The 26,099-nt window shown below is 41.4% G+C and overlaps 1 protein-coding gene across 12 annotated transcripts; it reads right to left on the bottom strand.

Moving 5' to 3' along the window:
• Positions 1 to 716: 716 nt before the first annotated feature.
• CILK1 (ciliogenesis associated kinase 1) lies at positions 717 to 25,997 on the bottom strand. Of its 12 annotated transcripts, none has more exons than XM_051614441.1 (14): positions 25,858 to 25,997; positions 22,344 to 22,522; positions 20,396 to 20,450; positions 18,794 to 18,915; positions 17,299 to 17,378; positions 15,553 to 15,685; positions 14,074 to 14,245; positions 13,352 to 13,519; positions 10,734 to 11,030; positions 9,466 to 9,659; positions 8,419 to 8,570; positions 7,441 to 7,569; positions 5,561 to 5,668; positions 717 to 5,125 (listed from the first exon to the last, which is right to left on the bottom strand). In XM_051614441.1, the coding sequence occupies exons 2-14, from the start codon at positions 22,442 to 22,444 to the stop codon at positions 4,971 to 4,973; spliced, it is 1,866 nt and encodes a 621-aa protein (XP_051470401.1). In that variant the 5' UTR covers positions 22,445 to 22,522; positions 25,858 to 25,997; the 3' UTR covers positions 717 to 4,970. The 12 variants fall into 12 exon arrangements, 10 of the variants coding, with proteins under 10 accessions (XP_051470401.1, XP_051470399.1, XP_051470400.1 ...); XM_051614439.1 differs by lacking the exon at positions 25,858 to 25,997 and adding an exon at positions 25,344 to 25,500 and having other exon boundaries at positions 22,344 to 22,601; XM_051614440.1 differs by lacking the exon at positions 25,858 to 25,997 and adding an exon at positions 25,344 to 25,500.
• Between the last annotated feature and the right edge of the window lie 102 nt (positions 25,998 to 26,099).

Raw genomic sequence — 26,099 nt, 5'->3', positions numbered from 1 at the left:
CCCCCTAGAACAACAAACTGCAGCAAGTGCAGACGCTCAACTGTACCTTGCCACCCCAAGGGTGGGCTCTGGGTGACAGGACGTTATAAAAAGGGTGAAAGCACACCACACAGTCTTCGACCCACCACCCCCTGACCAGGACCTTTAGGCTGAAAGCCTGCAGAGACAGACAGCACACTGGAAAAAACCTTACTAGACAGAATGACGGATGGTGATATATCTGTTGTATCTTCTTATCTTTCTATCTTTCTTTCTTCTCCTTTCTTCCTATGAGTTACAGGGTTACAAACTCGTAGCCATTTCCCCTAGTTTGATCCATTCACCAGTTACAGGAGTACTCATTGTGAGTCAACAACTTTGTGATTGCTCGCCCTTGACATCTAAGTAGTGAGCTCTTAGTAAAGCATTTGTTTGGGTTCCTCTAAGCCACATGCCGTGGTGCCTTTTTTCACCCCGCACTGCCGCCCAGATGGCACTTGTGCATTTCTGAGGTATAAAAGAGATTCACCTCCCTCAAAACCCAGAGTGGGATGACACAGCTTTACACAAAGCTCACATAATATTTCATAAATTGTGGGTTTAGACTCAAATCACACAAGTCAATGAACTTGCCAAAGAGCACAGCTGTCAGGAGGCAGCACCCCTCCAAGAAGGCACCAAATGTAAGGCTTATTTAACATGCTCCCCCAGCTAAAAAAACAACCAACCAACCAAAAGCCAAACGAATGTGCTTTTATTAAAAACTGAGTAAAAGATCAAGATTCAGTCAATAATTCTTCAAGAGTAACTTTATTCTGGGCAGGAGACTTGACACTGTAGGAACAAAACCAATCTTTGCAACATTTTTGAACAAAAACACTGAATGAACAAGAACTGTTACTTCTTTATTCACTCTGACAATTCTACCCCCTTCTTCCACATGAGTTCAAAAACGTTCTTTCAAGACGTTTTGCTCCTCCTATATGAAGCATTCTACTCATATAAACAGCCTTATTAGATACAGAAACATCAAACTGGGTCTTCTGGCGTGGGTTTTTTGCTAACATCACAACACTTGCACAACGCTATTACAAAATCTGGATTTCAGAGGGGAACAAGTCCACTGTCAGGCTCCTTTACTTCCAACAGTAATTATTACATGTTAAGCATAAGCCTGAGAGAATGTAAACATTAGGATTCTAAAAAACATTTTGCATAAAGATGCTGCTAAATATTAAAACACAAAGTAGTAGGTCACGTATGATAAATTCTCAAATATGCCTCTTGTCCAGATTTCATTATAACAAAGATCTACACCTTTTCTCTATCTGTGTTGCACACTGAGACAACACAGTAAAATATATAGCTCAGTCAACTCAGTCTCTACTTAAAAAGAACTTTTTTCAACTTCAGCAGGAATTTGCTTGAGTAAAGGCTACAAATGCTGCCATTATACTTAGCTAATTTCTGTCCCACTAAGTTAAAACTAGCAGAAGTGATTCTGAATATCAAGATTATTAGCTTTTCTTCCAAAGTAAAGGCTTTAATTTGGGAAAGGAGGAGATACGACCAAAAAAGTACTACTTCTTTTTCTAATCTTTTGGCTGGACTGACCAAAACCTGAATCTGAGTCAAGAAAATCACTACAAGACTGATAAAGGCTGAGAGATTAAAGGCCAGGTTCAGATTAATCCTCTATTACTTTAAATACATGGAGTAGTACCCATCCTTAGTGGAGAGATGCAGGTGTCTCCAGAGGGCTACCAAGCTCTCAGGTGAGCTGAATTTCTCTTGAGAGGATTCTCACTCACTAGTGTTTTAAAGTTCACAACAAGGAGCTTACACTTAGGTGCCTTTGGTCAGGTAGGATGAATCCACACCTCAGCAGCCCATTCTCATGACTTATCTCCTGCTTCCACCAGTAGGACTTAAGTATATGGAACAGTCTAGTTAAATTGCCTACTTAGGTCTATAATACTTAGGATATGTTCAGGGTATTCCCTCTTGAGACCAATTATTCAGTGATAAAATAAATTAAATTATATAGAGCCATAAATACAGATATTTATTTCCACCAAGAGAAACATCTTTCCAGTTCTAACTCAAATATACATATTTCCCTTTCCACTTACCCAAAGACACCATCAGCGCGTGCTTTAGAAACTGAATGGCTGCTTTATTTTATTGCTATGCATTGGCATCACTGCTTTGGAAGCTGTTAGGTATGGTTTGGAATATTTGCTATAAACAAATAACGGAGTAGTTGGACACATAACATGTCCTTGGCAAATACAAGTCTTACATGCATAGTTTTTTTTAATGCATTGATCCTTTTGCTCCCTTTTTGTCTTGTACTGTCTCACAGTGGATTGTGCCCATAAAAGCAAACAGAATCATAGAATCTCAGAATGCTAGGGGTTGGAGGGGGCCTCTGGAAATCATCGAGTCCACCCCCCTACCAGAGCAGGATCACCTAGGGCAGGTCACACAGAAATACATCCAGACAGATCTTGAAAGTCTCCAGAGAAGGAGACCCTACAACTCATCACAGCTTCTGTAGTGCTGTTCCAGCAGCCTACTCTATGGTACAGTTTCCTCAAAGTCCCACATGTTCTCCATGGGAAGTACTGAAAGGGCCAGTGTGTGTTATCAGTTTCCAGGCCACAGTGGCTGCCCTTTGTAGGAGCCAGAAGATCCCAGAGAGAGGATCTCACTGACACACCAGCCATTCAGCTCCTTCAAAATGGCTAGATGCTGAGAACCATACATGCTCTGATCACTTTAGACTGGATTTAAGTCTCATACGATTTGCCTGATCTGTTCATAACATGAGCTCAAGAAGGTGAGCACTTCTCTGCACTTCTGCAGCAAGATGCATTTTCACAGCACACTTCACCTCTGGTGGTGCTGTTCCATAGTGCAGCTGTAAGAGACACTCTCCCACAGCACTGCACTGTTTTACCTTCCTTCTGTGGAAGGAGGGGCAGGAACAGACAGATGCTGGCTGTGATCTAAATGAATGTTTTTTTAGCAGGACTAGGTACAGTGCCATATTTCCCAACAGGGCTTTGGGATGTAATTTATGGAAGCTGACTTATTCTTCACCTCGTAACTGAAGATGCATTAAAGTGAAGAAGGACTGAAGTACACTTAAACTGACTAATCTCTGTATTTTTTTTCCCCAAAAGTTATTTAAAACAGTTGTGAAAACTAAGTCAGCTGCATAGAGATTGTACCCTTAAATTCTGCTGTTGGCATGACACTCATATTTTGTTACTCAGAAACCAGCATCCTAATTATTAATACTGAAATATGTCTTTGCATCTTTTACCACCTCCATTATGAGGGCTGAGCTCTTTCACTCTGTCAGCATATCTCAGTGTGTACTCAACACAAACTCATGCCTGGAGAAATCACTGCTATCATACAGGTCCTTGAGTTTGTTGCTATGAACGAGTCTCTTAGTGCCTGGATCAGCTTGGCCTCCTGGAAACGGGTGTGTGATTTGTTCTGCCCTAAGGCTCAGACACATTCCTTCAAAGCCAGTGAGCTCTTACCGATTCCTGCACCTTCCATTCGTGTCTGCTGATCAACACTGGATGTGTCGGCAGCCTTCCTATTTCCTCCAGATCCACCCAGAAAAATTTGCCAAGCCGTCTCCCTTTTGGGTGTAGTATGATTTGGAAGCAGGTGTGGGCATGTGAAGAGCTATCACCAGTAAATGTCTGCCCAGATGTCCTGCAGGCACTGCCCATCTCAATGATTCTGATGACAACCTCAGCACAGCCAACTTGTCTCTCTTGGAGACCAACGACCTAGACCTGCTTGCTTGCCATCCTCAAGGACTCGAAGCTTTGCCTTCTTATTTAAGAGTTCAAATGTCTTTCCATTGTATATTTCAAAGAAAGTCACAAAGACTTCCAGGTCCTGACTCCTGTACCTGGGCTGGTTCAGGAGGAGGAAGACATCTTGTGATGCAAAAGCATGTATGTCCTTTGAGGCAGGGGAGCTCACTAAGCCTCTCTCCATCATTTATCAACAATCCTGGTCAACAGGGGAGGTGATCTTAGACGTCCTTTCCAACCACAATGATTCTGTGATTCTGTGACTTTATACTCCCAACAACAAAATAAGAAGAAACAGGATCCGATTTTTCTCCTTAGAAATCATTTGAATGAATTGAAAAGAGGTAGGTCCCCATTCCCCATTCTATTTCATAGTGAACAATGCCAAGAAGCAACTTTGAAGTAGGACAAAAGAGAAAACAGATCTACAGAAGGGTATTCACCCTTCACCAAACAAGGAGATTCCCCACATTTGATAAAGGCAAAAGAATGGAGCTGGAAAGCTGGAGAGCAATCCAACAAAAACCTTTTAAAGGCAAAAATAAATTTTTAAAAAAGCTGACTTTCAGCAGCCTCTCGGTGACTGGAAAGGGGAGTGTAGACTGTGAAGTCACCCATTCCTTTGATGTCAGTACAAAGCAAGTGAGTATAGGACAACAGAAGGGTGGCATCAAGATGTGGCATCACTGAAATTATACAGCCTCATTTAGCACATAAACTTCAGAAAATGTCTAATGAATGCCCTTTACTCAGTACTCCTCTTCCACTGCAATATTGCACCACTTTGCTTTTTTTACTCACATTTATAAAAAAAGTTGAATCTAATATGGAAAAGTTAAATTTTAAAAAAGTTTGTTATAAAAATTTATCATACAAAAATGCCAAACCCCCTAAGCCATATATACAAAATGTATCAGATTTATGAAAATAACTGGACCCAATTATATAACGGAACTATTTTATACAAAAAGGTACAAGATTGCATCCAAATCAATACAAATAAAAGTAAAAAAAAAAAACCTTCAAAATGTCCCGCTCGTAGAAGATCTGTTTCTTTTAAATTTACAGGTATATAAAACAGTATCAAATTGTCTGATGTGAGTCACCATTTCATGGGAAATGTGGTTCAGAGAGTATGTGCACCCGTCACCGGTGAGCACCGTACTTTGCAGCCCAGTCAATGCGTCCGTGGATGGGCTGAGCTGGTGGCAGGAGGGGCATTAACCTTGGTGTGCTTTTCGTGGGTGAATTGAATGATGGCCGTCCTAGATGGGGTCTCACTGGCTTCAGAGAAGCATAATCTAAGGAACAACAGAAAATGGCATAAGATAAAGGTTCAGTGAGTAGCTGTCTACACTGAACAGCAACTGGATGCAGATCCACATCCTCAATTCTTCAAGAAATAAGCCTCCTTTTTTAACAGAATCTGCTGATGTGAAACAACAGTGGATCCAATCCCTAAAACCTTACCAGACAAGGAGGATTTATATCATTGATTTGACAGCTCTCACACCCACCTCTAGGTCCCACTGAAGTAATGTTGTGGATAAAACCACATCAAGTAAATAAACCCAAACCTTCTCCATGTGAAGTTCCACAAGGTTACAAACTGTAGTTCCAGTCAGTCAAATACTTACATATAAAGTAAAACAAAGATATGTAGGTCAGTGCTGCATATATACAGCATTACCAGAGTAATGAGCCAGGGACCAAGACAACTTTGGTACTATACTTACTAGAGGACGGATCCACAACTGGTGCTAACTGAACCCTCTGCCCAGCAGAGCCTACTTCTTTCTTCAGAAATGAAGGGATACAACCACTAGTTAGACCACCTATGCGCCCTGAAATAAATGGCAAGAAACACTCAGGCTCAACACAACAGGTGTCCCACGTTATCAACAGATGACAAAGCTGGGCACTGATGGGTCATATCCAAGATCAAGCCTGATCATGGATTAATGAAAACAAGAACTTCATTGAAGACACCACAAATCCACAGATCCTATCTATGTGTACCTGCGTTTAGGATACTGTCAGCATCAGACTGCATTAAAGATTAATGGAAAACAAGTACAAGTTGTACTTTCAGAAGGGTTATTTTTGTTTCCCCCTGACATTTCAGCTTTTTCAAGCTTTCTCAAAGCTTTCAAAAATTATCATTTCAGTTGGAATTACTTTGTTTGACTTTCAGCAATTAGGCACTATTAATATACTCACTCTTGATTTCTCTGCAGTGAGTCTGGGGCTCTGGTGACAAACAAAGCTCTTACTGAAGCCAGTAAGAGCTTAATAAGTCAGGACAGATTCATATTCCAAATTTGAAAAGTCAGCTACAAAACTTGTCCCTAAGATGAGCAGGAACAGATCTGACTGACCTGTAGGATAAGCCATAGAAACTGGAACAGAAAAGGTTATAAATAAAACAGTCCAGAGTCAACGCACAGGTGGACACTAAACAAGTGGGCATGCACAGAGCAGATCCATCACACGTGCCTACAACATACTAGAGCAGTAGAGCAGTGGCAAAGCATATTGTGGGGAAAAATGGTAGTACGTAAAAAAGGGGAAAAAAATCTAATTATATCCTATGCAGCTACAAAAGAAGCAAAAATCTGTAGAAGAGCCAGGAAGGAGACATGAGCTATGTATATAAAGGTTCTCATGTAGTTCAGCCATTTACAAAATCCTTCCATCTTGAATTTTTAAAGAACAATTTTCTGATTTAATTACATTCAGAATTTTAAGGTTTTTATTTTTATTTTTAAACCAGAGTTTCTAAAGGCCCAAAATGTTTATTTGGGTCAAGATTCAACTGAAATTTTCTCAAACATTTTCCTAACAACAAATGCAAAACAAATACTGAATTGCAGAACTGAAACATCACATGAAAACCAGAAGCCAAGAAAACCTGAAAGAGGAAACACACAGATACAATCTAGAAACATCAACATGTTTAAGTAATATCTGGTAAAATCTAACATAAAAATCTACAAATTAATTACTTGAGATCAAATAATAGGGATTAAATACCTGAAATACCAAATGCCCCAAAAACCTGAAGAAGAAAAATTGGAGAGTTTTGCTTGTCGTCTGTATTTTTTTGAAACTACAATTATTTCACTATTTTAGACAGCATCAATTAAAAAATGTGATGAAAAATTATAGATTTCATTTGCTTTATTCACATAACAAGAGTGGTGTGCATGGCTACTTCAATTTAGACTACCTTCCTCCTCTCTGACAGTCATTTATGCTCCAGCTGGGGTAAAATAATTCGGAAACCTGAAAAAATGACTTACAAAAGTTGATGAGGGAAACTGAAGGCAAGATCAAATATTTCAGGTTGAACAGATTAAGCTGTCCAACCCTGTATGAATGTGGTATCTCAAACCAGACTTTTGAGGATTCATGATAAGAAATTACTATGTTTCAGTTTAAGGTAATCTCCAAGGAAGGTGCTCCTAACTGGTTTCAACAGGAAGAACAGACACAGTAGCAAGTATCTTCAGAGCAGACAATGCATTAGAAACAGGTGACCTCAAAATGCAGCTGTCTGGAATTGCAGAGAAATCACCTGTTATCTTTTCTCAGAGCATTCAGCACAGCTTCTTACCTGAATTCATCCTGTTAATACTTCCTCCCAAACCAGAAGCTTTCCCTAGCAAGCCAGAACTGGGCCAGGAGTTAGATGGAACAGACTCTTTGTTTGAAGTGGAGACTGTGCTATTCCTTGTGCTTATTCCTATCGCAAAAAGGCAAAAATTACCACACTGAAATCTCTGTTGTTATGCAGCCTTGCATTCATTTCACCTGATGCACAGTCTTAGAGTAGGTGTCCAGTTCTGTGAACTTAACCAAAACCTTTTCACTCTTATCATGCCTCTGGGTTACTTCCCACCCTCTCATACAGGAATGCTATGACTAGCCACAGGCTCTAATCCTGCAAAGATAATACTGTCACTATTCCACTAGCATCAGTGACTGCTTATGTCAATGGAAAAGGGTCCTTACATCAAGGCCACAAATATTCTCAAGTCACAGAAAGTAAACCTTGCTACGTAAATGAAACCCATGCTTCGAATCAGACAGAGCATTTTACAGCTTTTAGCCCAACAGTGACAAGACAACCTGAGAGTAAATAATGGTAGATTAGACTTCTCATAGTTCTGTACTTCTGCTTGGTGTATCTACAGGTGCCCCTACCCATGCAGGTGACTTGGAACTTGATGATCTATAAGGTCCCTTCCAACTCTAACCATAGAAACCACAGATTGTGCAAACAGTTCAGATTGTGCAGTAGAGTTCATGTGTCATCTATTAGTTGTGTTTAATATACTTGCCATGTTTAAGCAGAATACCTAACATACAATGATGTGCTCACAACTTATGGTTAAGAAAAAGCATGCTTGAGATCAATGTGTTTTACAATCTCCTCTAGTAACACAACTTTTAGCTACTCTACTCTACTGAAGAGGTCCAGTTTGAAAGTCACTGAAATCAGCTGTTTTCAGGATTTATCTCAGCTAGACTGCTAGAATTAGTACTGCTGTTGGAATTACGGGAAGAAAAAGAAATAAGTATTTTTACTAACCAGGAAGATACCTAGAATGTCTCAAGTAGTGTTGCTTTGCTGCAGAAACTCGCACTGTGGGAGTGTCCTGCTGTGGAAAGGTTGCGTGGGAAGGTGCACTGCTGCCAGACCCTACAGGATCTGTAGGCTTCAGGTCCAAAATGCTTTCAAATCTGCAACCCAAAAATTGCTACACTTAGTCCAATTCTTATAGCATATGTCTATCCACAGTTGGCCTTCTATTCTTCATCCCGTCTCCAGGAATCATTTCCTCATACTGTGTTTGCTATAGCAGAAACACACAGACAACAGGGAATATTTTGAACCAGAAGGCATAAAACTGACCATGAAAATCAGATTTGGGCTTCTACTTTCCTTCCACATTGCTTTCGCAGTTTGTGTAAATCATGCAGTAAGTTTTTCTTCACTGCATATGATCCATTGAAACTGTGGCTTAGTCACTCAAAGCAGCTTATATGCTGTTGGCTGTAAACTGGCTTTGAACTGGAAGAGGGTACATTTAGGTTAGACATTAGAAAGACATTGTTCACTATGAGGGTGGTGAGACACTGGCATAGGTTGCCCAGGGAAGCAGTGAATGTCCCCTCCCTGGAAGTGTTCAAGGTCAGGCTGGATGGAGTTTTGAGCAACCTGGCCTAGTGGGAGGTGTCCCTGCTCATGGCAGGTTGGATCTAGATTATTTTTCAGGTCCCTCCAACCCAAACCATTCTGTAATTCTATGAGTATGTCAAAATAGCTCATATGTGAAATACAAAATTTGTATTCAAAGATTAACTAGGGAAGACTTCAGCTAAGCATCGTTTTCAGTGCAGAAAAATGAACAACTGTATAGAAGTGTGCACTGTCCATCAAAAAATGTATTTTCATTCAAAGTTCAGTGCTCAATAAGCAGCCAAGGCAAAGCAGGAGAAAGACAAGCTGCATGTCCTTTATCAGCCTGGATGTATGTTTCTAGATCTACAGGAAGAATAAAGGGCAACATTACGAAAAAAGAGGTAAAGCCTAACAAGACCAAATAGCAAGTGGACATAAAAGAAACCAACTCACCTACAAAGAGTTTCATCATTCTGCCTCTTCTTGCTTTTCAAGTCCATCCTTGTGATGGAAGAGCTGAAATCAAGGTCTTCCAAGTCATCCCAGTCCTCAGAACTCTTCACTGTTCTAGCAAGATGTCCCCATCTTCGCCTAGTTTTCTGTTTAAGTTCACCATTTATATTCTCAGTCCCAGCTGAAGTTTTCTGCTATAAAGATTGAAAAGAAACAAACCCATGCACTTAGACCATTAAACAGGTGAAGGGTACAAAGAGGACTTTTTTTTTCCCATCTCAAAAGAATAATAGTGGTGGTAGAGCTGTAACAACAGAATCCTAATCTTTCATTAAAGTTGCTAAGAAGACAATCTGTAGTGTGTAGACATTATATATCTTCTGCATTTTGTCATGTGATGAAGTATCTTCCACTAACAAGAATAATTCTCTTAGATCTCAGTTTCAATTCTGTTGCCCAATACACCTTCCAGACAATTAGCTCACACTCAATTTTTATTTCTTGACCCGTTCTGGGAGTACAAAGCTGCAGGCATGTTCACGTTTCCACAAACCTGTGGCTAGATTTTATAAAACGTATTTTTCTTGTGAGACAGCATAGGTACAAATTTGTGTTTCTTCAGCCATTAAAGCTCATCAGTACATTTTAACCTTGTGCAACTCTGAACACGGCCAGTACATATCCTACTTAAAACTGATTTTTTAGCAGCAGCATGCATGCTATCTGCTGTTGTCATCTATCTTATAAATCCCATTTCCTTGTATAATCAAGAGAAATGGCAGGTTCTTATGCTGTAAGAAGAATCTGTTTTCCATGGCCAGTACAGAAGCCCAAAGGGATTATTATTCTCAGTCACAAACTGGATGCCTTAAATGGACGAAGGCAATAGCCCATCTCCCTGTCACTTCAATACTATTTAGCTTAATATTTTTCCTTCTGGCATCAATCCCATTAATATTCCGATCACTGTACAATCTTTTCACTCGTAAGACATTACAGTGTCATCCTAAGTGGTGCTTTACAACAAAGTGAAGCACAAAATGGCTTTGAAATGAGAAATCAACTTGCTTTTTTTATAGCAATTTGATTTAGATTTCAACAGAGTAACTTCCAGTTTCTTGCATAAAGCTATAACTATTTTTTATTCCAATTTCCTGTTCTTTCAGTGCAGTATAAGAACCTTGAAAGAGAACAAGAAAAAGAAACACAATTAAGGAAAAATCAGGTTGTATATCAGGAAGCGTATCTTATACTAGATGGACCTTTACCTGCTGAGGAACCTTATTGTGAATTGCAGGCAGAGGAACTTGGTTAGACTTGTCCTCCTGTGTGTAGTTATTGTGCTCAATTCCAGAGGTGTCTGTCTTATATGGGTACACCAACTGCTGAGAAGGCTGGCTTTGCTGAACAGGCCTTGATGAAATGCGGGCATGAGATTTCGGAGGGGGTTGTGCTGGAGGGACAGGCTTAATATGCAAAGATGATTTATTATGCAACTCCTTTTGTTTCCCCAGTTCCTGAACGCCCAGGGCATGCCCAACCTGGAAGTACGGATAGCGAAGTGCCTAAAACATAATGAAGATGTTAGGATCCAACTTAAGTAACCAAAGTTTTTAACTTACCCTAACTCTATGAGATGATACAAAATTTATTTCCTTTTTTTTATGGGGTGGGCAACAGCAGAGACTCATCTCTCAACACTACATTCTAGTGAGCATAATTCACTTCAGAATAATGCTGCAATAGTAGAAAAGTTTCAAAGGAAACAAAGATATCAAATCCTTTGTGAACTTCCACAAAAGGAAAAGGTTCTGCAGAGATAAGATACTTAACCAGGTAGATGGCATCTAGAGGCATGTTCCATTATGTGCTGTCTGTGTGTGTGTGTAAGTGCATCTGCAAACACATGTGCACCTGACATCACAGATTCAGCCATCGAGACTTGAATAAGCCCAGAGACATTCCATCTCTTTCATTCTCCAGTTTCAAGACTGTATCAAGTCAAAGAAATATCACCCTTATTAAAATTAGCCTCTTTTTTAGAAGACTTGTTGGTAAAAATATCTTCATGCTGCCTTACAGGTTATTATGGAGTTTTTATTTAGGCAGTTAATCTCTGCCCATGTTGCTGTTTCAGTTATACTCATTTTCCCAGACATTTCACTTCAAAAAGCTTTCAAATCTCATATTCCTCACCATATTTATACCTTAGTGTAAAACATTTCTTAATAGCTCCTAATACCAAGTTTTAGTGAATATTTTTTGCTTTCAATTACGTTTGAGAGTTCTTAATATATTTTACTTTTAGCTGCTTCAATAAGCCTTACAACTTTTTACTACAATTTTTACTGAATGTCTGATATAATCACAAAAGTTCACCTATGCTCCTATTCAAGTCAAGTCAGATGTGAACACAAAATCACATCTGTTTTTCAAAAGGTGCCCTGCTCATTTCATTAGTTGGTTACTACCACTACAGTACTGATACCTGCAATCAGTGGCTAGCATCAACAGCATCAACTAGACCATTATTTCTGCAATACTGACAACTTTGGGTTATGCTTATGTATAGGATGCTGAGACAGGGCAATTGAGCTGAGACTGCCCAGCAAACTGCCTTGCATAAAGTAGCTCGACCCGAGCAAGACTGGGCTGGATAAACCAGCTCTCAGTCCCACTGTCTGCTTAACAGCCAGGCCCAGAGGGTGGTGATCAGTGGAACAAAGTCTGATTGGAAGCCAGTAGGTATTGGTGTACCCCAAAGGGCAATATTGGAGCAAATACCATTAAACACCTCCATTAATGGTGTCAATGGCGGTGCAGAGCACACCCTCAGCAAGTTTGCGGATGACACAAAACTGGAAGGAGTGTCTGATACACCAGAGGGTTGTGCTGCCATTCAGAGGGACCTTGATAGGCTGGAAAAACAGGCTGACAAGAACCTCAAGTTCAACAACCAAGTCCCTGCCCTTGGGGAGAAGCAAGCCCATGCACCAGTACATGCTTGGGTCAACAACCTGGAAAGCAGCTTTGCAGAAAAGGACACCTGGTAGACACCAAGTTGAACATAAACTGCCCTTGCAGCAAATAAGGCTAATGGTGCCCTGGGCTGCATGAGCAGGATGGAGGGTGGTGATCCTTCCACTCTGCTCTGCATTAGTGAGGCCACAAATGGAGTGCTGTGTGCAGTTTTGTGCTGCCCAGCAATAGAGACAGTCCAGGCAAAGGCCACAAAGACAATTAAGGGGACCAGAGCATGTCACATATGAGGAAAGATTAAGTAAACTGGGATTGTTCAGCCTGGAGAAGCAAAGGTTCAGGGGGACCTACAAGTATGCAAATAGCAGAAAGGAAAGTGAAAAGAAGACGGAGCCAGGCTCTTTTTAGCAGTGCCCATTGACAGGACCAGAGACAACGATGTTCCACTGAACATCACTAAACCTCTTCATTCTAAGGGTGACTGAGCACTAGGTGCTGCCTAGGGCACATGACCTCCAGAAGCCCTTTCCAACTTCAACCATTCAGTGATTCTGTGGCACATTTCAATGGCAGTGAAAGAACAGCATCACAACCTCCAGCCATACATCCTACCTTCACTCTGTTGCTATTCACAGTGACTACATAATACTTAATTCAAGTGTATTTAGCCTGTGGTCACACACCCAATCATTGAGCACATACCCCATACAGCTGACATTGCATGGAAAAGACAGACTACTATCTTTTAACTACTCCTCTTTGTCTTGCAAATTGTTCTTTGCTTCTGCTCTTCTCCTTTCCAAGCACTGCACCTCTGAGCAACTGTTAAGCGACTAACTATAAAAGGTGTCTTGAAGTGAGAGGCAGTGTCATATGCAGATGTGAGAAAGAGAAGACAAAACCAAACCTGACTAGCTGTTGGCCGCTTTTTGGGGTCCCACTGCAGCATGTCTCTCATGAGTTGCACCGCTTCACTGCTAGCATTAGGTATGAGGGTTTTTAGGTTGTTAGGTACACACTGAGGCCAACGAAAATTCATGGAGGCTGAAAGTTGGTAGCCTTCAGGCCAGTCGTTCTGGAAGAATGAGATTTCCAATCACAAAGACAGTTCAGCTGTAAAATATCATAGTGCCAAAGTACACTAGCATATATTCTCCTACCAAATTTTGTCCAACTTACTCTAAACTATATTAAAGATTTCACTAGCAAACTTCACCTCAAACATCTGGTGACAGGGAATTCTTGCTTTACATCCAACCAAGTCAAAAGCACAAATGGAAACAGGAATTAGGAGTCTTGCCATGACTCCAGTTGCTAGCCTCTTAAACCACAGGTTTATAAGCAATATGCAAAAGAAAATTAAACTGCCATCTAATGAAATCAGTCCAATTACTTTGTTTGCTGTTCAGAGGTCTAGTCCTCCTCTAAATGTCAGGTTTTACAGCATAATTACACAATGCTTATTTCACAGAAAACAAATTTTAATTTAATTTACTATATGTGAGATCAACACCATACAATAGCAGTAGAGCATGAAAACTGATTATTTTTATGCTTACTGCTGTTGAGCTATTCTGTATTGTAGAGCAACTCCAGTGCTACTGTAGTGTGGAAAGTCACTTTAACTACCTTCTTTGGCGTTCCCAAAACTTGGCAAATTTTGAATATAGTATCTATTTCACTGGCGCCTGGGAAGAGAGGCCTCAGTGTGTAAACTTCTGCCATTATACAACCAACAGCCCAAATATCTATTGGAGAACTATAGCTGGTGGATCTCAGAAGGACTTCAGGGGCCCTGTACCTGTAAGAGAGAGAAAAAAAAAATATTAAAAAATCTCAACAATCAACGCAATTCAAACAGACTTACACAGAATCACAGAATCACTCAGGTTGGAGAAGACCTTCAAGATCATAGAGTCCAACCATTAACCCTACTCTACTAAGTCCAGTACTAAGCCATGTTCCCAAGTGCCACATCTAGATGACTTTTAAACACATCCAGGGACAGTGACTCATACATTAAATTATTCAACTCTTCATTCTTTGCTTTTAAGAGCAAGCATCTCTTAAAAAGTTCCTATTCTCTCCTATCCTATATATGACTTGCATTTTTTTCTACAATGAAGAATTAAACCATACACAGCTTCTTGTAATCTGTCTTATTCCTTCCTGACATGCTGCAATCCCAGCATGTCCCACCTGCCATATCAGGCTCCCTCTTAGAATCATAGAATCATGAAGGTTGGAAGAGACCTCAAAGATCATCAAGTCCCATATCCCCTGCCCTGAGTAGGGAGTAGGGAGTCTACCACTAGACCAGGCTGTACAAAACCCCTCCCCAACTTTCCTGTAGGCCCCTTTCAAGTACTGGAAGGTGCTATAAGGTCAGCCCAGAGCCTTCTCTTCTCCAGGCTGAACAGCCCCAATTCTCTCAGCCTGTCTTCATAGCAGAGGTGCTCCAGGCCTTTGATCATCTTGGTGGCCCTTCTATGGACCCTTTCCAACAGCTCTATGCCTTTCCTGTGCTGACGGCCCCAGAGCTGTACACAGTACTCCAGGTGGGGTCTCACCAGAGCAGAGTAGAGGGGCACAATCACCTCCCTGACCCTGCTGGCCACACTTCTTTGGATGTGGCCCAGGATGCAGTTGGCTCTCTGGGCTCCAGCACACACTGGCAGCTCATGTCGAGCTTCTCACCAACTACCACCCCAAGAACTTTTCCTTAAGGAGAATTCTCCCTCCAGCCTGTATTTAGCAGAGTTGTTCTTCGAACAGATGTCAGTGTGGTTGAAGTCTCCCATGAGGACCACAGCTTGTGAATGTGAAGCTGCTCCTACCTGTCTATATGGTGCTTCATCTATATTATCTTCCTGCTCAGGCAACCTGTGGCAAACCCCCACCATGATGTCACCTTGGCCTTTCTCCCCCCTTCATTCATATGCTCCTGCCATCTGTGAACTGTCTTGCATGAACTGAAGCTTTTTGAATTATGCCAAGCTTAATTAAAAGCTTCATAAAGAGGAGGCACTGGAAGTGGTATTGCATTCAGCACAAAAATAACACTTCACTTCTTTAAAGGCTTGATCATAGGCGAATACTGGCACTTACCACCTTGTAGATACATAATCAGTGTAAGGAGGCCTGGATCGGATTTCTCGGGCTAAGCCAAAGTCTGCTATTTTCACCAGTTCTGGTCCCATGCAAAGGAGGTTTTCAGGTTTTAAGTCTCTGTGAAAGAACCCTAAAATACAAATGAAATATTGATGTGTATTGCGATGCCACCCCCAGCTGCGGCCTTTATTTTCCACCTGGATTGTTATGCTTTAGTTCTTACTGCTGAAGCTTGAATATGTAACAAATTCTATGACATCATAAAGGGAAGACGTCATAAAGGGAAGACGTCATAAAGGGAAGACGTCATAAAGGGAAGACGTCATAAAGGGAAGACGTCATAAAGGGAAGACGTCATAAAGGGAAGACGTCATAAAGGGAGACAGTTCAAAGTCACCAGAGCTAGTCAGTATAACGGTTGTTCAGTCAGACTGTGTATAACATTACACACAAGTTGACTACCTTATAACAATTCAGAGCAGTAAGCTCCCTTTTAAGTGACACTTCAAGTGTGCACCATTTTAATGTTGGTTTCATTCCAACTGTTTTGGAAACTACAATGAAAAAATCAAAAATTACTTCAAAAGTTCTTTTAAACTGAAAACAAATTAAAACATGAGGGGTTTTTTGCACGTTGAAGCTTCTTTTTAAGTCTGAGAACATAATCTGCAAGCACTTAGCTACTCATCTCCCTCTCTAACAGAGGATCTGAGCGTATTTTTTCAGTGCTCTCTGCATTCAGCAAAACTTGATCACAAATGAGCATTTGGCAAGAGCTCTTTCAATACAGATGAAAGAAGAGGGCTAGAATATCACAGAATATTATCACTGACATTTGCCTCCTCCCTTAGTCTGCAAAACTCGTCCTTTTGCTTCTTTCTTGCAGGCATTTGATACCACTGTCTCCTAAACACAGGTCTCTCTGTAGTACCTTACTTGAGCTCTATGACCTCCTGTTCAGAGACTTGCCAACATGCTATAGTAAGTTAAACAGCAGTAAAAAGTATTCCAGAAGATTGTGATCCACTTAACAATTTATTAAAAAACAAGGTGGCTTAGATTTTTTGCACATAAAGTGGGGTAGGGTTTTTCTCTCATTTTAAGTATTTTATATCTCACTGGGACATAATGGAATTGCTAGTCTGTTTCTGGAAGAGTATTCAAGCCACATTAGATCAGAGAACAAAGCCATTAGCTTTAAAATGTTCCACAAAACTAAGTTAAATGTGCTCTTCAAGTGAACTAACTGCTGGTCCTATGAGCCTTTCACTTCCAGGAATCTGGTCACAGTTTTTATCATTATTGCAAAAATTAGTTGGAAGGCCATGTCATGAAAGCTTTTTGTCACTTATACTTTATTACTTTATCTTACAGAGAAAGTACATTTTACTCAGGTATCTGTGTGTACCTTGAGGAAAGAGTAATTTTTCCTTTATTCTCAATCTCAGGGGACTTTTAAATCTATCAAGAAATGTGCCCATTAAGATCAGATGAGTCTTAGAAAGTGGCCAGCTGCCAGTCTGAGAAAGTAGAAATCTACAGAAAAGGAACTGAGCAAATCTCCACATTAAAGTACCAAGCAACTATGAAATACGGATATTTTCAGTAATCTGAATCACTGATACAGTGCCATTCTTTTGATCATTCCCTTTACTAAAATCATCGTTAGTGTACTCATTAAAAAAATTACACAGACACTATCTCACTCTCATTCAAAATGTTTACAACTAAAACACAACCTACCATGCTTATGGATAAATGCAAGCCCTTGCAGGATCTGATACATAATATTCCTAACTGTAGACTCAGGAAACAGTTTGTTTCTGTGGGATTAAAAAAAAAGGAAGAAATAAATATTAATGATTAAGTTCAAACATTAGCTTATACTATCTTATGAACAAAAGATAAAAGATAACAATGACAATAAAACTACTATACATATTTAAAACACTCTCACGTGGTTTATTTCTCCAATAAAATTTACACAGTATTTGCAGAATTGTCATATTACATAATATTAAGACTATGTGACACGATGTTACAATTATGTGGGACATTAAAAAAAAAAAAAGTAAAAAAACAAACAAACAAAAAAAAGAAAATCGGTCAAACTGAACAAATCTTAGCAGGTCATAAGTCATGCTCCTCAAGACAGCAAGGGTTCATGTTAATTTAGGGCTTTTCATACAGTTTTTTCCAGCCTTCCTTCTAGAGCATATACAAACCATCCTTTTGACTTTCCCTAGTTATTACCTAACTGCTGATGTGCTACTTCTTTCTCTTTTGTTATCTGAAAAAACAATCTGCTACCACTGAAAACAGGAGGCTCTCATAATACTCAGGTGAGAAGATCAGTCATGGCAGGCATTTTAATGATAGATGCTCTTATCAAGGGAGGATTCTGATCAAACAGTTGTGTGTCAGCTGCCTCCATGCACACCAAAGCACAGCAGAGATGGGTTGGAGTAGCAATCAGTGAAAATGTTATTCCGAAAGAACCTAACAGCAAATGAAGAAGATGGCCTGGGTTTTATTTGATTTCCTGAGCTTGATCTCTCTCAAAAAAACCTGAGCATTACCTATTTCAGAATGAGATCAGCTACTAGAGTCAGCTTTTTATATTTGTTTCTTTGGTTTTATTTTTCATTTATTTAATTACATACTTCCTCTAGAGTCCCTTCCAGCAAAAATAGCAATTTTAACTAAGACAAATATTTTATTTTAACAAATAAATCCCATACTTAAAAGTTTGATGTATACAATGCCTAACCAGTTCAAGGCCTAGATAAACCATAGAGAATATTTTGAAATTTGATTCCTCGTGATTACAGTTTTAAATACTTTATTAATTTATTTGAGGAACACATAGCAGAAGAGGTGGTGATACCACACTCTAACAGAAAAAACACTGCTAGTTGGAGTACCTACCTAGAAATCAGAAGTTCTAGGTTCAGTGCCCCCTCAGTATGAGGGCTGTTAAAAGTCCATGGTTCCTAACTCTCAGAAGAGTGCCCTGCTTGTCTGCCAAGCTCATTTAGGAAGAGCCACAACTCTAACTACACTGTTAGGGATATGCTCAAAGGTGACAGCCGCAGCTCCTACTGAAACACAGTTTAAAGCCATAGTGATCTAAGCCTACACAAACAATCCAAAGTCCTTTGAAAAGTAACACGGATGTTAGAAGCACATTGTGCAATGTAATTAATTTGTATCAGGATTGGGTAATGCTGTTACATACCTTTCTTTCATTAACTGATAAAGATTTTCCTTCATATATTCAAACACAAAATACAGATGATCATTTTCCCTGATAACTTCTTTCAGCTTTACTACATTGGCATGGTTTAATTTCTTCAAAGACTAGAAACAGAAAATACAATCAGGATTTTACAAGGGTCTTACTCTAACGAAAAATAAAAAAACACTATTCCACTGATGCTGAAGACTTGGCTTCAAGATTTCTTCAATATTTTAAATAATCAGGCAGCTCAGAACAAAGACCAGATCTCTAAGTATTACCAGATACATATACTGCATACATATCAATTTAATGATTTGGTCCGTTTGAAAGCCAGCTATCTGACATCACAGCAGGCACCAGAATAACTGCATTTTCTCCATAAGTAACTTCCTGACACTCTCCTTGTACTTGCACTGGCCATAGTCAGGTTAGACCCAGGACTAAATATAACCCTGGAAATTCTTCCTTGATATTGTGGATTAACTCTGGTGGGCAGTTGAGCTCATTCATCCCCCACAGTGGGATGGGGAAGAGAATCTCAAGGGCAGAAAATGAGAAAATCTGTGGGTTGAGACAAAGACAGTTTAATAGGTAAAGCAAAAGCTGTGCACACAAGGAAAGCAAAATAAGGAATTTGTTCAGTGCTTCCCATCAGCAGGCAGGTGCTAGGCCATTTCCAGGAAAGCAGGGCTCTATCACATGTAATGGTTATTTGGGAAGACAAATGCCATCAACTCTGAGCATCCCTCTTCCTCCTCCTAAACCAGCTTTTACTGTTGAACACAATGTTGTATGGAACACCCCTTGGGACAGCTGTCCTGGCTGTGTCCCCTCCCAGCCTCTTGCCCAACCTCAGCCTACTCACTGGTGGGGCAGCATAAGAAACAGTGGAGGCTTGAGGCTCTGCAAGCACTGCTCAACAACCCTCTGTTATCAACACTATCCACGTTACAAATCCAAAATACAGACCCATACAAGCACCCAGGAAGAAAATTAACTTTATTCCAGAGAAAACCACGTATTCAATCCCCCTACTTTTTAGATTTTTCCATGTATTCTACAGTCATTCTTGCTGTAGTAACACAGTACCAATACTGTAAGAAAAGTGACCTAGGTTTTCTGCATGTTTCCAACACTGACAGCAAGGACTAGAAACTAAGGGAGGTCCTTAGAACATACTCCTAAAGCTTTGCTAGTGTCAGCATTTCATCATAAATGTTTGTCTCTAAACCAACTACCCAGAAACAACAGCATTATAGAGATTACTACTGAGCAACAGGTGTGTGTTCTCAAGCGCTGAAACACAAATCAACTTCAGTTTTTGAGATGGGAAAGCTCTCTTACTCACTCACCACTCACTGAAAGGAAGAAGCATCTGTCTACAACCAAATGATTTTTTAATAAGACTACAGGATTTTAGTATGATTTTTTGTAAGACTACAGATACCCAATTCATATGCAGAGGCAGGAAATACGGCTGTCATGCCATATGTCACAGCTTATGTTGGGGGCAGTTTTTGATAAAACGAGTGGAAAGAATTTTATGTTACCCCAAAATGTCACAGGGATCATCTAATTTTAAGTCAATGACACAAGTACCTTAACCTCTCGAAGGTTCATACATTCCTCCCAGGAATAAAACTTTCTCTTCATTCTACAATAGTAGAGCAAAAAAACCCCAATTAATACATGGTCAACATCAACTGGTCTTAGACCTGTAAGTCTCATTACATCTTAACAATTTAGTTCTTCCATGAAAATACGATGTGTTATCTCCTTTGTCAAGAAACTTTTTGCCTCTAGAAGGGTGTACTCTAACAGAATTTCAAAGCATTACTATTACACAGGATTGCCTTTTTCATATATTTATCTTGCTGCAAAAAAAAAATTCAGAGCCTTCAACAAGTCAGAGCATGCTATTTTTCCTTCCAGCACCCAAAGTGGTGGAGTAGAGTCTAACTGTAAAAAGGACAAGGGTTATGACAGCTGTCAACAACTGAGATAAGTTTTGAAGCAAGTCTAACGAAGACCAAATTAAATCACTTCACTGGGTCTCAACTTTTATTATATTCTTCTTGCTCCTCTATATTTTGATTTCTCTGTAATTGCAATGTCTTTCCCCTCTAAGTTGTATTTCTTCATTTTCAGTGTCCACTGCTCCTCATGCTTTTCACTCCTGTGTGAGTTGCACCTATCATGCCAACTGCTTTTCAAATTCTGCCTTTCCTTTCCAGCTTGCAATCAATTCTGCTCTACCAGAAACAAACTGTGTGGCATATCTGTTTTCTCCTAAGCCTGAATATAACTCTGAACATAATATCTGCATGTAATGTATGGTCCTATTTGTTCATATGAATTTGATTACAACTAAGCTCTTTCACACATAACTCTATGCTTTAGGACCAAGAGGATGAAGGCTCATAGGTACACACAAACTAAGAGCCCATATTAAATTTACAAAAATACTCAGTTGCTTAGAGTCTGGATTCAGAGGGAGTTAGGCACCCTTTGAAGATCTGAGTCTTTGTCAGACTTCAATAATATTTCAGTATTACTTATTATTGTAGTAAGGTTCCAGTTTGAAACCTGCTCTTACAATTAGAATAGTTTTAAGAACTACAAGCCCTTCATGTTGTGAAGGGGTCTGGATTTCTTTTTTTATTTAAACAGTGTTTCTGTGGTTGCTGTCTTGTGCGTTCAGCCACCAGGCCACTTATGCTCCTAACAATGCATTGGCATTAACATGTAGGCTAAGCGGGTCCTATCTTCTGGTTTGTTCTGAAACTTCAGAGTTTCTATCATATTGCAAAATGAAAATCCAATGTGCTTCTGGCAAGGTTTGATACAGGAAAAATACCCTCAGCACAGAGGATGTGTAACGTTGCTAAAGCCAGCTATTGACTGTTCACACAAAACAGCATTGTACTGAAAGCTCTTTTGATGAGTACGTCCCTGGGTCATGGTCGGTATTTCAGGAAGGTGCCTACAACCCTTTACAGCATTGTGCTCTTACCATAACTAGGACAACTAAGCTATTTACAAACTGAGGTCACTGCCAAAGAGGCAGTGAACATCAAGCGGATTTCTCAAGGAATTTTAAGAAAATCTTAAGCTGAAAAGACCAATACATAATAGCATACAAAGATACAGATAATAGACAATGAGATCCCCTGTGTTAATTATGACTGCAGTGTTAACCACACTGGAGATCAGACCATTAAACGTATGTTCCACATAAACAGCAGGGAAGGGGCTGAAGATTCCAAAGCAGCATTGCAGAATACTCTAAATAATATACATAATACACGTTTGACTGCACATAGTAGCAAAGCACTGCTACAATAAGCCTACCTATCTCACCCTCTTTATCTTCTGCTGGGGCTTTGGAGGATATAAGGAACCTGAGCTTTTCATGCTGCCCCAATACAACTTTAAAAAAAATGTTGTGTGGAATGTGAAGTACTCCATCAGAATAACCAAGGGATGCTGACCCCAGAATGGAAAACCCAGGACCATCCACTGTTAAGTAACAAAAGAAAATACTTACTTTTTAATGGCTATTAGCTCTCCAGATTCAATGCTTCTCCCTAGGAGGACAGAGCCGTAAGTCCCATCACCAAGCTGTCTGATAGTTGTGTACCTATTCATGATGAGGATACTTTAGCTGCAAGGCATTTCAGTCCTTAGTGTTTCTTGTGCTTCTCCTCCGAGTGTACCCAGTTCTCTCTGTGGCAGCATAAATATAAAGCACTCAGGACAGTGTGAACAGTTGCAGGAATCATTTTTTCAAGACTTAGCCTTTGGTCTGAAAGCACAGAACATGGTAAGTTTTATTTCTGTACCCTTCTGAGATGGCTTGTTTGCAGACTCTAGTTTCCTCCAACAGATACTCCTTGTAAGCTACATGCAAACACTTGTCTAGGTCTCTCACAAGGAAGGGCCAGCCTGGACATCTGGACATACCTTGGCATGTTCCCCAAACCCACTCTGACACTAAAGCTAGAGGTACTTTACAACAACCTTGCAGGCAGACCTAATGAGAGAAATTATCTCTAAAAGCAGAAGACAAGGTCTCATAGCTTGGAGAAAAAAGTTTGCTATCAGAGAAACGGAGAATTACAGTAAGATACCAGGGAATTTATTCTAGCCAAATTATCAGATATGTAAGTCACCATCTCACAAGTTGTATTGCCATCAGTTAAAACAAACCAATTTATTGACATTCCACGGGGTCTAGACTAGAGACATAATGATATGTATTCCCTTAAACAAAGTCTTCAGGGGAAGACTTTTGTATTTATGTCAGATAAAACCAAATGCATTTGACTACAGTAGCCATAAGCATGCATAAGTCTCCAGAAGTAGTGGCTACATCAGATTATCCATCTGACCTTTTGTCCTGACACTGGATGAACAACAGAATGCTAGACAGTAAAGCAAAAGAGGTTATTACTCCCTCATTTAGTCTAATTGTTCACAGTACTTCCTACACGTTAGTCTAGAACTAATGTGATCTAGTCTATGTAAATTAGCCATAGATTTGTAATAGAACAGAACTTCCCTGCAATGAGGGTTTGGACCCTGCATTCTCTTTTTCTCCAACTCTAGGACAGCAATATTCATGGCTGATGAGTTTTGTCTTCTGTAAACTGCATTTAAACTACATTTTCACACTTTTTTTGGTAGCAGCCTTAAATCTCTCCTCCATCGTGCCTTATTTCACAAAGCCAAATTATGATTTTAAAAGTAATGGGATTATGTTGCTTCAAATCTGAACTGACACCAGTGCAGAGCCACAATCCTGTAGATACAAAACACTGTGGAAATCCTTTGTTTTCAAGTCCTCTAAGCTTGTTAGTCCCACTAACACTGACACAGGAACAAACAAGCAAACATTAGGAAATTACGTATTAATATACCATTGGACAATTTTACACATCATGTATGAAAAAGAACCAGCATGTCTCTGACACTTATCCTAGGTGCTATCTCAGACAGGCAGGAGGAACTGCTCTCCAGCAGTACTCATCTCTCTCCACACACATTGTACTGAGAACCATGACTGAAGACCTTAGAGACCTAATCTCATATTTTGTAATTTTTGCCAAAAAAGACAGAGCCTGTCTGTACAAATGGCACTTTGGAGCACCAGTTTCTTTTTGGCTGGTTTTCAGGCTGTGCACCTGCATAACATAAAGCTATGTTTAGGTGGTATTCTGCATCCAGTTAAAAAAGCCTTGGTTACTCCGTCTGATCAATGACTGGGTGACGACTCAGAAGCCTTGGCACCCAGGCCTTTATTCAGGTCTTGGCAAAAATTTCAATCAACAAAGCCTTGCATAGTCTTCTAGTCTGCAAATGTAATATTTATTAGTATCCTAAAAGATTTTATACAGTAACTTAAAACTGAAACAGATGGGACTTGTGCGTTTTTCAGCACATACTCTGCTAATGACAAGAGTTCTGAAAAGGTAACCATAGCAGATGTGATGGCTTCCAATTCATGGACCCTGGCTTACCATTCACATATCCCTCTCCAGGGGACTGTGACTGCAGACTGGAGGAGCATCTTTGCCTTATGTTTGATAACCACAGCAAACCAACAGATGCATAACACTGCTTCTGCTATGGGAACTGACTAAACTTTAGCATGCAGAATGCTTCCCCTCGGTACAGTCCCACTGAAATCACTGAAAAGAGCACAGATCTCTGACAAGTAGTTTGCAGAGCTACAGTCTAGTCCAAGTTCTAGTCTACCATTACAATCTAGGCAAATTCATATCGTTAGAGGATTTAAATACAAACTGCAAAACTGTCTTGGAGTAAAAGTGTGTGATGATACTAAACAAAATAAAAGCCTTATTTTTCCACAGTGTAACACCACATTCTGAATCCACCTCGCCTACAAGCATTTTTTCTTTAAAAAGAAAAGAAAGCTCCTTTAAAAGCAAACCTGGCTTTATGCATCAGGACTACTTCCTGACTCTCAATGTACCTCAAGCTTACTACTTTGCTGATGTACGCTCCAAAGAAGTACCCTCTCCCGTTTGAAGGGCTGCAGCGCCGGGAACTGAAAGTGAAACTGGCTCACTCTGCCGAAGCGGAGACGCGCTAACAGTAAATAGTCAGCAATTGCCTTTTAACACTTGTTCTCTGCTTTGGCAGTGACCTGAAGGCGTTACTAGCAGGATGCACAGAGCGAGGCGTGGTTTAAAGCCGCGGCTCTCGACGGATCTTATCTCCGCAGCCTCTGTTTATGTTCGCTGCCGAAGGCTCTGGGGGTGCCCCGTGCGGTGAGAACCGAGGAGCAGGAGCAGGGGCGGCGTCCCGGCTCGGCAGCAGGAGGCCCGGGGCACCGGGGGCCGAGCGGCGGGCCCTGCGCCAGGCTCCGCCACAGGCCGTGCCGCGGCTCCCGCCCGGCCCCCGCGCCGCGGCGGCCCCCGCCTGCCCGCCCCGCTGCGCTCGGCCTGTCCGCACACCGCTCCGCCCGCCCCGCTGCCCCGCGGCCGGAGCGGGTCCCGCCGCGGGCGATCCCCGCGCTACTCACGGCGCTGCCGCCTCCCGCCGAGCCCCGGCCTGCGAACGCCGATGGGAAGCCCCTAATGGCGGCGCTCGGGCTCCGCTGCCCCCGGCGGCTGCCACCGCCGCCCTCTGGAGCCGCCCGCGCCGCCCCGGACGAGCTGCGGCCCAGGGCGGCCCAGGACCTCGCTCCGGGCGCCGGCGGCCGCCGAGCCCATGGCGCGGCCAGTCGCGCCTCCCGCCCCGGCCCCTGGCGCTCTCCGCCCGGCGGCGGCGGGGGGCCCCGCGGGGGGATCCCGCCCCACGGCGACGGGGCCCGTCAGAGCCGCCCGGCCGGTCCCTCCCGGAGGAAGGCAGCGGTGGGGCCTCCCTGGCGAGGCCTGAGCCGCAGGGAGGGTCTTCGTGGCCCCCCGAAAGCGGGCGGGGGCGGGCAGGGGGCGGCGGAGCGGCCCCGGCACCACCGCCCCGGGAGGGGCTGCCGCGGAGATGGGGTTTAACGTAATTAAAAACAAATAAATCAAGTAAAAGCCCTGACGACTGACCTGTCTTGCACCTACAAGAGGCGTTTAAATAACAAAACGGGAAGGCAGAAATACCAAATTGTGGACACGTGGCGAGAATATCGAGGTTTCCGCCGCTGCTGAAGGGCCTGAGCCCTCCCCACGGGAGAGCCAGGAGCTCTGCTGGCTCCAGGGCACGGTCAGGTCACGGCAAGGGGAAGCAGAAAAAGGGAAACCCAAAAAAATTGGCCTCGAGCACCTGATGATCAGATCCGACTGTAATA

The sequence above is a fragment of the Apus apus genome, chromosome 3 (assembly GCF_020740795.1).
Source record: "Apus apus isolate bApuApu2 chromosome 3, bApuApu2.pri.cur, whole genome shotgun sequence".
Classification (NCBI taxonomy): domain Eukaryota; kingdom Metazoa; phylum Chordata; class Aves; order Apodiformes; family Apodidae; genus Apus; species Apus apus.
This window is presented reverse-complemented; position numbering and strand designations above follow the sequence as displayed.

Bases quoted from the DNA above. Each gene is read 5' to 3' on its own strand.
- CILK1 (XM_051614441.1), bottom strand. From the start codon at position 22,444: ATGAATAGGTACACAACTATCAGACAGCTTGGTGATGGGACTTACGGC. The intron at 15,686-17,298 runs GTAGGTTGTGTT...TTTGTATTTTAG, and splicing joins TGCATTTATCCATAAGCATG to GGTTCTTTCACAGAGACTTA. The intron at 7,570-8,418 runs GTTAGTAAAAAT...TTTTTGCGATAG, and splicing joins ACATTCTAGGTATCTTCCTG to GAATAAGCACAAGGAATAGC.